Consider the following 13,538-nt stretch of genomic DNA (forward strand, 5'->3'; position numbering starts at 1 on the left):
TCCCTTCTCAAGGTTTCTCCCTAATGAGGTTTTTGGAGTTTTTCCTTGCCCTCCTGGGGGTTAAGATCGGGGATGTCGATTGTGGTTATGTAAAGCCCTTTGAGACTGTCTGTGATTAAGGGCTATACAAATAAAATTGACTTGACTTGTGCTTACGCTAGGTCTTATGCTGCTATATTACGTTACTAGGCCTAATGATTTTTTTGCGGAATTGCACTGCTATAGAGGACAGACAGTACCTCGATAGTATTAAATTGGAGTGAGTAGATTTTTGGGAAAAAATGTACATAATGTGTTCTTGCACTAGATATTGGTTTCTTCAGTAGTTTTGTGCCATCTTTGAATTGTAATTTTTATGCAGGAGAGTTCTTTGGACTTGGGTGAAAAAATGACAATGTTTAGCTGTTTTGGGATTGTGGATTGCTTATGCACGCATTGAAAAAAATGTATTCTCAACTAAATGTTTTGAGAGCACATGCATATACATTGTCCATATTTAAAATGGCATTTGTCATACATCTGGTTAGGAAGCATGTGGTCCTATGCTGCTCCCCAGTGACACTGATGGAAAAACTGTGGCACCAGCGTTTAAGTTGTCCATCCTAGAAAACTGATTTGATCAGGGGAAAAATAATCTAATATCCATGCACACCACTGGAATCAAAGTGAAGATAATAGACTTTTGGGCAAAACACAATTTCATGGAACTGGTATTAGAATTGATGTTTTATATGTAGGTCAGTACTTCTGGCAGTGGTTAGGCCAGCAGAGAAGGCCTTGCTGGCATTTCCCTCTTACATCTGGCCATGAGATTATTTTTAACTTTTATGTGCTTTTTCTATTTTTGTGCGCCTTGGCTCAATATATGCTGGGAAACACTGCTTTAAAGCAATACAAGAAAAGTCAATGTCGGAAACAAATGGTATTTTACTTTGAGGACTCACGTAAAATGTGTACTCTTCCGGTGGCGTAAGTGGGCTTGACACAGTTGGGGGCCAGTGGTCCAGCCCACTTTTCATGACGTAGCACTAGGGCAGAGGGGCGCGCTGACGTCCCCTTTGCTGCACTCGGCCAACCTCAGCCGCCGAAACGTGAAGCTATCGGTGTCCTTCTGGTGCGCCGTTGTTAACAAACCATCGAGGGGACTCGCTTTGCTAACTCCCGTTTCTCCAGTGTGGTTCTTCTATGCCCTGGGGGTATTCTGTGGCCAAATCACGCACGGGACTGCTTTGCGGTAGTAGAAATGCTGCGGCGCACTTTCATTCCACAACAAGAACCATGCCCGTGTTACACTACAAGCAGACTTATGACACCCTTTTCATCTCATACGACTTCGTCATGAGTGAAATTAGCCGGGCTGCCAACGAGGAGTGAAGACGCTTTTACGCGGGCCTTGTGAGCCCAAAGGACAGTGGTTCCGCTGCAGACGTCTGCGCACGGTGTACCTCTGCATTCGGGATCTTCTCTTGTTCTTCTTTGCTTTTCTTTCCTTTCCTTTTCTTCTTTTTTTTTTTTTTGATGGAGCTGGAGAACATCGTGGCCAACACTGTACTGCTGAAAGCCAGAGAGGGTAAGTTAACGCACTAAAGATGCGAGTGACTGTGGTCCTTTCTTCGTGAAATGTGTGCAAAGATGAGCCAGACAGATCTGGTCGCAACTGCAGGTAAACCCCGCCAGACGATTCCCACACCTGGTGCGACGTTACTGCCAACATTTGAAACGATTAGCAAGGAAAAGCATAAACGTTGTTTTCATCATTTTCAATACAGTACGCGTTTTCCTCACGTAAGAGCAAACCTGCTTCCCACATCCGCTTTGGGTCTCTGCGAAAATGAGTGCGCACGGTATACGACACATACAGACACTGATGCAATCAATAACTGTTTTCCCCAATTGGGATTGAAAAGGCCAATATAGTGGTCTGATCAGATGAATTGCGTGCAAATGAAATTAAATAGGATATTAGATTTGAATGCATTTGTTGCCAATAATACCGGATTAGCCTCTGGTAATAAAACTCTAACATCTTATGTACGGGTGAATATAAATTTTGATCAACTTGTTACACTCACTGGACACTTATTGAGGTAGACCTGCTTTATTTAGTGTAATAGTTGCATTAAAAAGTGTCTTCATGTAAGATAACCATGCTAACTTTGAATTGATACAGTCAGGCATGCTTAAAATAAATAATTTTAAAGGGATGCTTCATTGATGTTAACATTGGCACTTACGTATATAATAGGTTTGCATGTAAATGACATCAGTACTAAAATGCCCTAAAAGACTGATTTACAAGGTTTTTTTTGTGATTAGATCTATGACAAATTGGCACAGCACCTTTTGGAGTTCGTCTTATTTTTTTCTGTTTCAGCGTCTATGTCACAGCAAGTGAGGTAATGTTCGCTTTGTCAATTCTGTTGTCTAAAACGGCGACCACCAAAATGCAAATGTCATTACTACTCTTGTCCACTACAACCTGTGAAAGTATAAAAGTGTTCTGCATAATAGTATGGGTTTATTGACATCAAACGTGACCTCATGTGATCACCTTAACAAAATCCAAACGACCGTGCCGATCGATTGAAGCGGACAAGAGCATGAATGCGCACACGAACCCCGACTGGTTATATTTCGGACATTTAGCTACACTGAAGTCATGTCAACTCTCAGAAGGCAGACGACGGCTGACACTGGACAGCGGGCAGCCAGCAAGTGGGCACAGATCTTTATCATCCCCTCTTGCCTCTCCGGCTAACAGTAGGATAATGGCATGGCTAATAGCAACAATTAGCTTCAGGGTGTGAAAAGAAAAGGTTTTAGTGCGACAAAATTAGCTTTTGGGTTGCCTCCCAAACTGGCGCCGCTTGTAGTCACCAGCTTCACCGTGAGAGTGGGTGCTTGTCGATTTCAGAAAAAGACCTCATCGAAAACCAGGGCTGTCTTGAACGGTGCACATCGCGGAGTGTATGTGTATTTAGTCGGGCCGCTTCGGGAGCGTCAATGTTCTGCGAACAAACAGTTCCAGCAAGGAGGCCAACTGGCCGCATTGGAACAGAATATTGAGTGGTGTGCGTGTAGCCCGGCACTGTTACGTTCCAAAGATGGCGTGTTGTAGTTATGTTACCTACAGTCAAAAAATTGCGGCCAATTCTCTTACAAATAAATGTCCATATCTACTCATTCCCACTTCATTCTCTGTAAATATCCCGACTAGTGCTTTCATGCCGTGCGTCTTCACCGTGATCAGCAAAGAAGCAGTGTGCCATGACCTCTCAATATTTATGGACTTCTGCTCACTTCCAAAGTTCCTCAGTCCCATATAAATCAGCTATGGCGAGATTAATCCTTTTGATTGGTTGAAGTGGTTGTAGGTAGGGATTTTCAACTGAATTTTTGTTGCCAATTAATCACCGTTTTTGGATGTCATAAGCAATGAAAGTACAATGATTTCCAATGGCGAGTTCGTAATTAGTCCCTTTGATGACTCAGAGTGAAACATGGGGAGAGCGGATGGTGGCGTGGCCATAGTACTCATTAAAAGTAGGTGTTTTTCAAATTGTCACTAATTTCCTAATTTCTGCCAAATTAATTGATAAAAAAGAAAATAACTAATTTCAATTTCCTGATCAAACTATATATAAACTGTGCTTGTTAATGAAAGATGGGCTATCTTGGATCTTGTCCTCCTTTAATGGTTTGAAGTGGCGTACAACTGCTCTGATATCTCTCATATCTCAACAGAAGTGTTTTGAGCTGAAAACAAATGGCTGGTCACAGCCACTCCTTACTGTCTGATGCGGTTTAAAAAAAGTTTTGACATGACAGTTGTCAAAATAATGTCTTTATAAATCATCTTAAGTGCAGTTATGACATTTTAATTGTTGCATGGTTGCGTGAAGTCGATTAAAAAAAAACTGGGATTCTTATTCCTGTGTAGTTTGCTAGCACCTGTTGCTGGACTTCATATTTGTCAATAGTCATAACTGCCAATAGTCAAATGGAAAAATCTATATATTGCCGGTTCATAAGGCTGTTTGAATTAGCCACCGAACCCCTGGATAGATGCCTTCAGGGGAAGGAAGCCAGACATACTGTACACAAAAAGGACATTACTTCAAAGCAACACTAAGGTTTGTGCGATGTGTTTACTCATTTGTTTCCCAATTGAACCTCTGGTTAAAATTCAATAATATGCACAAAAAAAAAAAACTGCGCCACCTTCAGTGCATGCATGCACTTGGCACAGGATTTTCTTTATACAGTGGTGCATTGAAGAATGAGTTTAATTTTCAGGCTCTCCCATCCATCTGTCGGTGGCAGGGAAAGCTAATGGGTGTCAAGAATGTACTGATTACGTCACACGCAGGTGCAGCACAAGCAAACACCAGTTGAAAAAAAAAAAAGAACATTTTGTATGTGGGGGTGTGTGTGTGTGTGTGTTTGTACCTTTTTTCTGCATGCATCTGATGTAGTTATTTTATGTTCTCCACATCAATTGTCGCCGCAGATGGACCGGACCGTCTTGACACAATCACAGAATGATGACTGTTCCACTGAAATGCACACCACTGTTAATTTGTTTTGTCACCACACTTATAAAACAATCTTTCCCCATTGGAAATTAATGCAAATATTTGCACCTAATATATTGTCCTTCCTTGTTCTTTTTCTTCAGTGGGGTATATTTGCGGTTGGCAAACCAGTTTAACGGTGCCCAATCGCCACTAACTGATGGAGTCTTTCCTCTTGAAGGAAACCAATATAAATTGATGTGCAGAATTTTCTAACAGCTGTGGTTTTTATACAGGACTATTTTTAGAACAGGCCAATGGGCCACTCATATGGTCCTTGAGGGCACCACGTTGGTAACCCCTGCTCTAAGCACTCCACCATACAATCATGGATGCGATACCAGTGCCATTCTGAAAAGCCAGTCGAGGAGCGGGGTCAGAGCCGACAAGAGTGACGAGTGTAGTCTTTACTTTAGCCAAATGTCTGTAATATTTTTCCATTCGATCAGGGCTCCATATTTGTGTGTGTGCGGGTGTGTGTGTGTGTGTGTGTGTGTACATGCTTCACACTACTGCAAACATTTACCACAGCAATGGCCTTCTTTAATACATTTTAGAGAGTGTCACACAAAATCAGCTGATTATTATATTAGATTGCTCATGTGTTTCTATTGTTGTGGCCCCAGAGAAATAAAATGATCCCTTAGTGCCTATGTTAATCTGCTCTGAGTTATAAGCGTATCAAATGTGCACCCTTGTGTCACAAAAGCAAATAATGTGGCAGCACGCGGGTTCTTGTATCAAAAGCATCTGAGGAGTTGCGCCATGACGCAGGAGTACTCTGCTCTTTGGGCAGTCCATTTAGCTCAGCGTGACGACATAGTTTGTAAAAAGAAGGGCAGCCTGCGTGAGTGGCTTTTCTGGGAATTAATGGCGTAAATAAAGTGAAACTGGAAGCTTCCACGCAATGAAAACCCCAACCAACGGATGTGTTCGCCTTCAGGTCAGACAGGACATTTGTTTTACGGAAGCAGAGCATGACTGGGCCGGGAGAATCAAGCTTTGCAAATTAATAAGAGCAGTTAATGACCCTTGACAGATCTTGCTTGTCCCAGCTTTCCAGTGTCTGGCCGATTGTGGGAGAGGAAAGGCAGTGGATCGCCCCACATCAAGGAATGAGGTGGCTCTTTGAGTTGCAAAAGTACAGTATTATGCTCACAGTGGTTTGTGTGCTGTAACTGGGAGATTAGGCCGGAGTTCTCACGCCACACCGCATAAAGTGCCACAGGTTGATAGAAGTATTATTGCTTCATCTCCTTTAAATGTTCTCAACATGATTTGATATTTGCTTGAATCTCACAAGGCCCAGCATGTATGGCAGACTTCAATCCCCTTTTTTAGGTTGCATGTCAGCAACATTTGGGGAATAAAGCAAAAGTATTTATGTTTTGCTGTATGTTTGTTTATGGGAGAACCAGTGCAAAGCTGTTTGCCATTCATCCTTCCTCCAAATACTTTTGGCGATGACAGTCTCACACCCTCCAAATCAGAAATAAATCCTGCGTGTTAGTGAAGATTGGAAGTACAATTCTGTTGATGTTAAAGCCATAAGTGCCCAAATGGGCCGTTGGCCAACCTTGCGTTTTTGTTGACTCTTAAAGAGACAACTCAATGTTCACCATAGATTTTTGATCTTTTTCATGTCATTCCCAGTGAAGAAAATATGAGTCATCTTCTATTTCCAGTGGCCCACTCACTAGCAGCAAAACAAAGCAATCACGACCACTGTCTTACATAAAAGTACAGAATGGCATTTTGCTCCATCAGTCCGATGCGGCCTATCAGCTATCTAATCAGATTGATTGTTACATAACAAACTGAGTGGGCAACTGCCATCCGATCTCCATCTTCCTGTGGAGCCGCTCTCCGGTCTGTGTGGAAGATACTTTATGGATGATAAGTGCGTGCGGTGAAACAAAACACCCTGATCATGGTCATCCGTGTATCAGTTGACTGCCGCTCTCAATGCTCTGACAATGCCATCACTGTCTGTACGCTATGCAGTATCTGAGAAAACTGCTGGTGCGCCTGCTGCTCAACAGAAAGAAAAGTATTCATACCTGACATGGCTGAGTGCATGACTGTCACGTGTATGGACATGCTGATTTAACAGTATCTTACATTTAATAGCAGCTTGTATGGTATATTTGTTAGGGTGAATTCCTTAGTTTAGATGAAACCGCACTCCACTGTGTCATTGCAGAATGCGTGTGTGCGTGCGCATTGCCGCCCCATTCACAACTCCTCCCGGCAGCGGTTGTAGATTCCAAAACCGGCAAACGTCACTGGCTGTTGAAATGAATGAGAGTACAGGGCAAAAAAAAACAACAAAAAAACTGGAGTGCTACATCCAGATGGCCTCACTAAATTATGGTAACAGAGCGGGAATATTTAGTTGGGGCTGCAACCGACTAAATTCCACTCTCCTACTGCCTGCTGGCATTCTCATTCTGTTTCCTTGTTTTGGATGTTAGGTGTTTGATACAACCAGCTCAGTAGTACGTTACTGTATTTTCCGGACTATAAGCCGCTACTTTTTTCCTAGATTTTGACCTATGCGGTTAATACAACGGTGCAGCTTTTCTGTGGATTTTTCATTCACTGGTAGGGGCTCTCTATAGTTCAGGAAATCTCAATTTTTTCTTTCTCTTGGGTCTGTTCTGTTTTAATTAGCAAAGTAGTTGCCGTGTTAAAAGGCACTGTTTTAAGAATCTGTTCACGTACCTTTATGTGCATTCACAGTACAAAATTGTTCTGTACATGCAGTAAACAACTATTTATATAAGAAAAGTGCGGCTTATAGCCTGGTGCGGCTTGTATATCTTTATCTTTTCTTCTTTTTTTCAAAGCGAGGTGCTGCGGCTTATATACGCGTGCGTCTTATAGTCTGAAAATACAGTTAGTTGGGACGGTTTACAATACAATACAATACAACTTTATTTAGGCTTCTTAAGAATGGTTGTGTAAAAATGTTTTTGAAAAGGTCTGTGTATACGTGAAACTTGGAATTCCGCGTTCGCACGACACTGCAAAAATGCTTGATGATTTAAAAGTCACACAAGGAAATGTTTTTTTTCTTCAATGTTTGTATACAAATAATTGGGTCTCTGGGGTGCCCGACAACTCATAAAGTGTGAAGTCAAACAACCAAGTAAATCTATAGTTTTATGCACAAAAAAAAAAAAAAGCCCATTTCAAGGAGCCGTTCTGTATTCGAGCCAACTGTTACAGTTTATTAAAGGGAAACTTGAGCGGGTTGAATATTGCCACTGATATAATAGTTACTAATGCATGGAAAAATGACACCAGGACTAAAATTCACCCCCTTAAAAAACTTTATAGTGATTCAAGGGCTTTTTGGAATGAGATTTACGACAAATTGGCACGGCCCCTTTTGGAGCTCGGCTTGTTATTTTTTCAGTCTCGGGTGTCTTTGTCACAAAAGAGAGGCAAGCGTTGTCATATTGCTTGGTTTGTCACGTGTTGTCTCAAAGGTTCACTTGCGCCACCGCTTGCATCCAATTCACGAAGCCGTCTGCGTCGTGTTGCGAGTGGGCGTCAATTTCGGGTGAACACCTCTTCGACAAGCCCCGGAGGTGGATTTTGGTTGAAATGTTCCACTGCTGCTTTTAGGGGCCCGTTTCGGGAGTCTCAAATGTTGGCTAGCTTGGTGATTTATTACAAACAAGACATACAGAAATAAAGAAACCTTTTAAGTCAGCCATGGAAAGGCAAATCGTTTTGTGATATTTTCGGAGGTTGAAGTGGGCCAAAGTAGCGATGTCCATTGTCCACATGCATGTTGGAGCCGGTTAGACCCGTTATTTTGACATTATTAGCAATGTATTTAGAATGATTGTGAATGGACAAATTGTGATCGGCCCCACCAGTGACTCCCACCAAGACATGGGGGGGAGGGCGTGGCCATATTCCTCATTTCTGGTGGGTCCTTTAAGGGTATTACTTTTGTATTGATTTTTCCAAAACAAATTGAAAATGCAAGCTAATATCAATTTCCTGATTAAAAAAATAAAATCATATTTTTTTTTAATATAGAATGAGTCTTGGCCTAGTAAAGGTGAGGAAACACTCCTCTACTCTGCGAATTTTTCGGTGGAGAGTTTCGTTTTCATGGCCGTAATGTCTTCTTCACATCACTTCATTGGAGAAGCTTGATCTAGAAATAGCTTGAGTAATGCACACAAACAAACCGCTCTGTGTCCCACCATTCTATAATAAATGTGATATGCTGCTGCATAAAAACATGCTCAATTTTAGAAAAGATCAATCTTTTCCTGTTTACAGTGTTTTGAAAAATGTATAGTTTGAGTGCCGCTTTATTCTCAAAGATGTTGTCATGAAATTTAATTTGTTGTGACCATTAGTCAAGGTCAGGGCCGTAGTGGCCCATCCCAGATTTCTTAGTTGTCTCATTACTTTTGTCCATGTAGGGCACATGCATGATTGTGCCCTGAATATAAATACAGTTTCACTGATGTCCTCTTCAAGTCCAAGTATGCACTTTCATCACAGATACACTGCCAACATGAAAAAAAAATCTGCCTTGTTTTCTAAATGTGTGGGGAAGCCTCTTTGGGCAAAAATTGCATCTGTCAACCATGCCTGGAACAAGCCGAGGAATAACGCCGAATGATCACGCGTATAGCAATGGGCACAATAACTGATTCTTTAATCATTTAGAATTCTGTGGATTGTGCGTAGTTGAGTGTTGATAGATTGCATTTTGGAGCAACTGGTGCAAAATGCAGTGCGGTACTGCGCTACAACCAGCAGAGCTGACTCAAGAAAAAAATGGAAAATAGTGTAACAGCCATGAGGTATTTGTTCATAAAAGTAATTTGTGAAGGCTTTAAACGTACACTAGTGTCAAGTCTAATCATCAGGGAACTGGAGGGAAGGCTGTTGCGATGGCACAACAAGCCACAGCAAGCTAGAGTAGCTGTTGTCAATGGTGCTTGTGAAAAAGAACCATGTAACTTCTTACATTTCATCCATACAATATGGCGTCTTTGTGTCCAGCTCAATTTGCTATGTCAGCTACCTAATGCCATTAGGACAATTGCAAAGTAGCAATTTCCTCATCCATCCATTCTCACTAGCACTTAATCTGGTAGCAATCTCGTGAAAGGATGTCACCATGCCATGACATGCTGTTGAGTTGTATTCGGGTGAACAACTGCAATGTGGAGGTGGCGATGAAGGCATCAACCAAAGAAGCAGAGATGCACATTTCCACCTTGGCATCACAAGGCTGTGTGTTTCGAGTGGGAGTGTGACTCATTTTATTCTTGAGTGGAAATATTCAGCTCTGTGCCACTTGTACCTCGATTGTTATTGCTGCCTCTGCCCACACATGAAGTGTATGTAACTCTGGATACCACAAGTTCACACCTGTTCTTCAGGGATTGTTGAATGGAACTCTGGGGGAAAAGAGGAGAAAATGATCTAGAGTAGAAAAGATAAGTGGAATGAAAAGGGATTCAGAAAAAAAAATCAATCATGTCAATATAATTCTCCAGAAATGTCCCGAGCAGCAAAGTGCATCATGAGTTTTCCACCCAATATTCAGTTAATAGATTACTTAGTAGCATTTTATTGTGTCTTCATCATGTGCTCTTTGTATTGTTGCCATATTTTTAACAGCACATCCATTTAATATTTCATGTGCATTAGTCTTGGAATAATCTATTGCTCCAGCATGTTTTAAAACTCCCACCCTTAGTCAGCAGATGCATGCAACATTACTTCTTTACATGCAATCCCACTTTGCTTTGGCATTAGATTGTACAAGTTCTTCAAACTTCCATGAACTGTACTGTAAGTGGATTTACAATTTAATGGTCGTAAATTGCTGAGTTATTTACCAGATCATGTGGTCTAAATATTTTTAAATAGCTTTAGGGGTCAAAACAGAGCATATAATTATGTACATTAAAATCACCAGTCATTGTCTATAAGGGAGCAAAACAAAGACTAAATGAAGAAACTAAACTAGAAGGTCACATTCAGATGTCAAAGGCAAAATAAGCAAGAAACAGCAGGTTTGTGTCTTGTGCAGGTTTTTTTTTTCCTTTTCTTTTCCAAATTGTTGTTATAACATGGACACAACTATTTGGAATGTCAACATTGCGGTAAAATATGAAACAAACATGATATAGAGATATAGAGAAGGGCAGCGTAAACAAGTTTTTCCTCTTCCAGGGACACATGCATTTAGTTCTCCACATACATCGACAGCACCGTTAGAAGTTGGCTCCATTCTCTGTTGTTTGGCACTTTACATTCATGCTTACATACCTACCTGTGATGTGTAGGAACTACAAAACTTCACTCGGAACAACACGAAATGAAATCATTTCTCATATAACTACAGAGTGCTCTGACATAAGAGGGACATTATCAAAACATTCATGGATTCTGCTAACACGAAGATGGTTTTGTTATGGCGGCCTTCGCGGACTATGCTGAATTTGGATGAATCTTGCATTCTCATAGCGTTTGCATAGTTCAATTTCCGATCTTTTTATGGGGGGGTGAAATTATGTCTCAGTTTTCGTACAATCAACTCGGTTTTCAAACAATAACCACATGACTCAGCCACTCATTTCCTGGGATCAAGCCCCCACACAATGTATTCAATACGCATAACATGGTTATTACAGTTTGGGAATTGTAATTATAGTTAGTTTTTATTTTGTTTTGAGTTATGTTTTATACATTTTAGTTTAAGTTTCATAAGTTTTAATTAGTTTTCAGGTGGGATTTGTTAGTTGATATTAGTTTTAGTTTTGTCGAAAAACTGTTTTAGTTTAATTTTGGTTCGTTTTAGGATTAGTTTTTGGTTTTGGAAATAAGTGTTTTACATGGGACCAACATTTAAAAAAAAAAGACCATAATAAGTATTGTGCAGTGAAAAGTCTGTGCATACCGCTTCTAAATAAATATATATATATATATATATATATATATATATATATATATATATATATATATATATATATATATATATATATATATATATATATATATATTTGTGAGGAATGCATGTAAGATATAAACTGTGAGCTGCGCTTATACTTTTTCCCTTCCGCATTCCATAGTTAATGTATTATTAGAACAGGAAAACCGCTGCACCTGACTCTTCCTAGACCAGGAAAGGTACCCTGCCTTTGCTGCTCTTGTGAGGATTCAGTCCTTTTATGCAACGTTCCCCCTTTATGAACACGTACACAGGCACAAAATCACTGCTGGAACAACTGCTGTGAGGTCATGGACCAGTTTGACTACCTCAGAGTGTATTAACTCACTCGTGCCCTTGGGCTGTTTGCTATTTTTAGCAGTAATGATTACAAGGACATGAAGGAAAATGGTCACAATGATTGAATGCAGCTTGGAATTGTGCTACTTGCAGCTCTTTATTAGTTTGAAGCTGACCCTGATACTGCTGACCATAAGATCTGTCTTTAATTGCAGTTGTCTTGGTTATATTTGGGTTTATGGCCTCATACAATGCGGTTTAGTAGGTGTCCCCCCCCGCCCCCACAAGAATATGTCACAATTTCCAAGTGAAAATTCTACCTTGTTTGCTGGAAGTGCAGAATGCAGATGACATAAAGTACATGACGGGAGAGGCTAGTTCAGAAATGGTAATGAGACTCCAAAGGGACTAACATGAAATCATTGCGAACGAGGCAAGAGCGTCTTCCGGCTATAGTCTTCTTCTTATGCTCAGGTCTGGGCAGTGTTTCGCTCAGCTTCCTGAGGCATGCAAACACAAACTACAGTCAAACATAACGACAGAAAGCTCTCGGACTAGCCTCAATATGTCGTCTTTCTGTAATAATCCATTGACGTTTGTGTTGGGTTTTTATTGCAGGTACTTGATTGCATTTTGTCTGTCTTCTTCCTGTCGTTCATTTTTATATCATTTATTGGTTCTTCCTGCTAATGCATACCTTTTAGTCCGCCTAAATGCAGGTTTCGTGACAATACTTTATTAGATATAATTGAAGATTAAAAGAAGATACAAAGTATCTTAAATAGGCTTATAGTATTCATCTTTAGGCTGAACATCCTACAGCACTAATGGCAACGGCTTTAGTTGCACTTTGTGGAGGTGCAGGAAAAGGAAGACTGTCTGGGAACAAAGGCATTTGTATCATTGTGTTGCTTTTCATCACTCTGTATTGGTACGTTTCTGACCACCCGGGTGTGACTCAACTGTGAGACCGACATTTAACAATTCAGACAAAGGAGGTGATGTGAAAATCTGTGAGAACTGGATAATAAGCGTCGGCTCATTAGTTGTTTGTGAACAAACTGCCAGGTTGGTACAGACAAGGTGAATACTCAGAAATCAAACTATGCGATCTTTCACATTGTGAGGTAGACATTATGGGACCGATATAATTAGGAAGTCATGTTTTTTTTTTTTGAGCTGATCAAAGAGGTGCTGTGTGTTGGCTACCAAAGAATTTTAGCAGTGGCGGTGACTAACTACCCTTGCTAATGGCATTATTTTTACCTGGAATTGCAAGCAGTGACGTTGAGCATAGTGATGGCGACCGGGATTGAAAGACAAGTCTGCAAAGACTGCAATGGTCAGTTGTGTATTTCATTTATTGTTTTTATTTGTATCTCTCGCTTTTGAGAATGGACCCCTATTTTGCATTGATGGAACTCTAAACTTGCATTAGCACAATATTCAGATACTTTTTTGGGGGGGGAACTGGTACCATATTTTTCACACTCTTGGTCACATTTTGAGATAGTTTGTCTGGTCCTGCGACTTATACTCAGGTATGACTGGTAGGCCTTTATATTGAAATTAGGGCTTAGACTGGCACCCAAAATCCCCGTTCCAGTAGAAGAAGTAGCAGCATTAACGCCTGTGGCCACCTTCTTTATAACAAGCTAAAGAAAGTGACAACTTTGGTAATGGCA

The 13,538-nt window shown here is 40.7% G+C and overlaps 1 protein-coding gene across 3 annotated transcripts in view; it reads left to right on the plus strand.

Annotated features, from left to right (window-relative positions):
- Window positions 1-1,038: 1,038 nt before the first annotated feature.
- grk5l (G protein-coupled receptor kinase 5 like) overlaps window positions 1,039-13,538 on the plus strand; it is a 30,291-nt gene continuing 17,791 nt past the window's right edge. For all 3 annotated transcript variants that reach the window (XR_015844117.1, XM_088299016.1, XM_088299025.1), the window contains exon 1: window positions 1,039-1,570. Coding sequence is in view for 2 of the 3 variants with exons in the window: in XM_088299016.1 (XP_088155142.1) it covers window positions 1,519-1,570 (52 nt within the window). In the remaining variant the exon portion in view is untranslated. The remainder of the gene's footprint in view (window positions 1,571-13,538) is intronic.

Source organism: Idiotropiscis lumnitzeri, chromosome 1 (assembly GCF_059441095.1).
Source record: "Idiotropiscis lumnitzeri isolate Australia: NSW breed Sydney's pygmy pipehorse chromosome 1, RoL_Ilum_1.0, whole genome shotgun sequence".
In the NCBI taxonomy this organism is placed as follows: Eukaryota; Metazoa; Chordata; class Actinopteri; order Syngnathiformes; family Syngnathidae; genus Idiotropiscis; species Idiotropiscis lumnitzeri.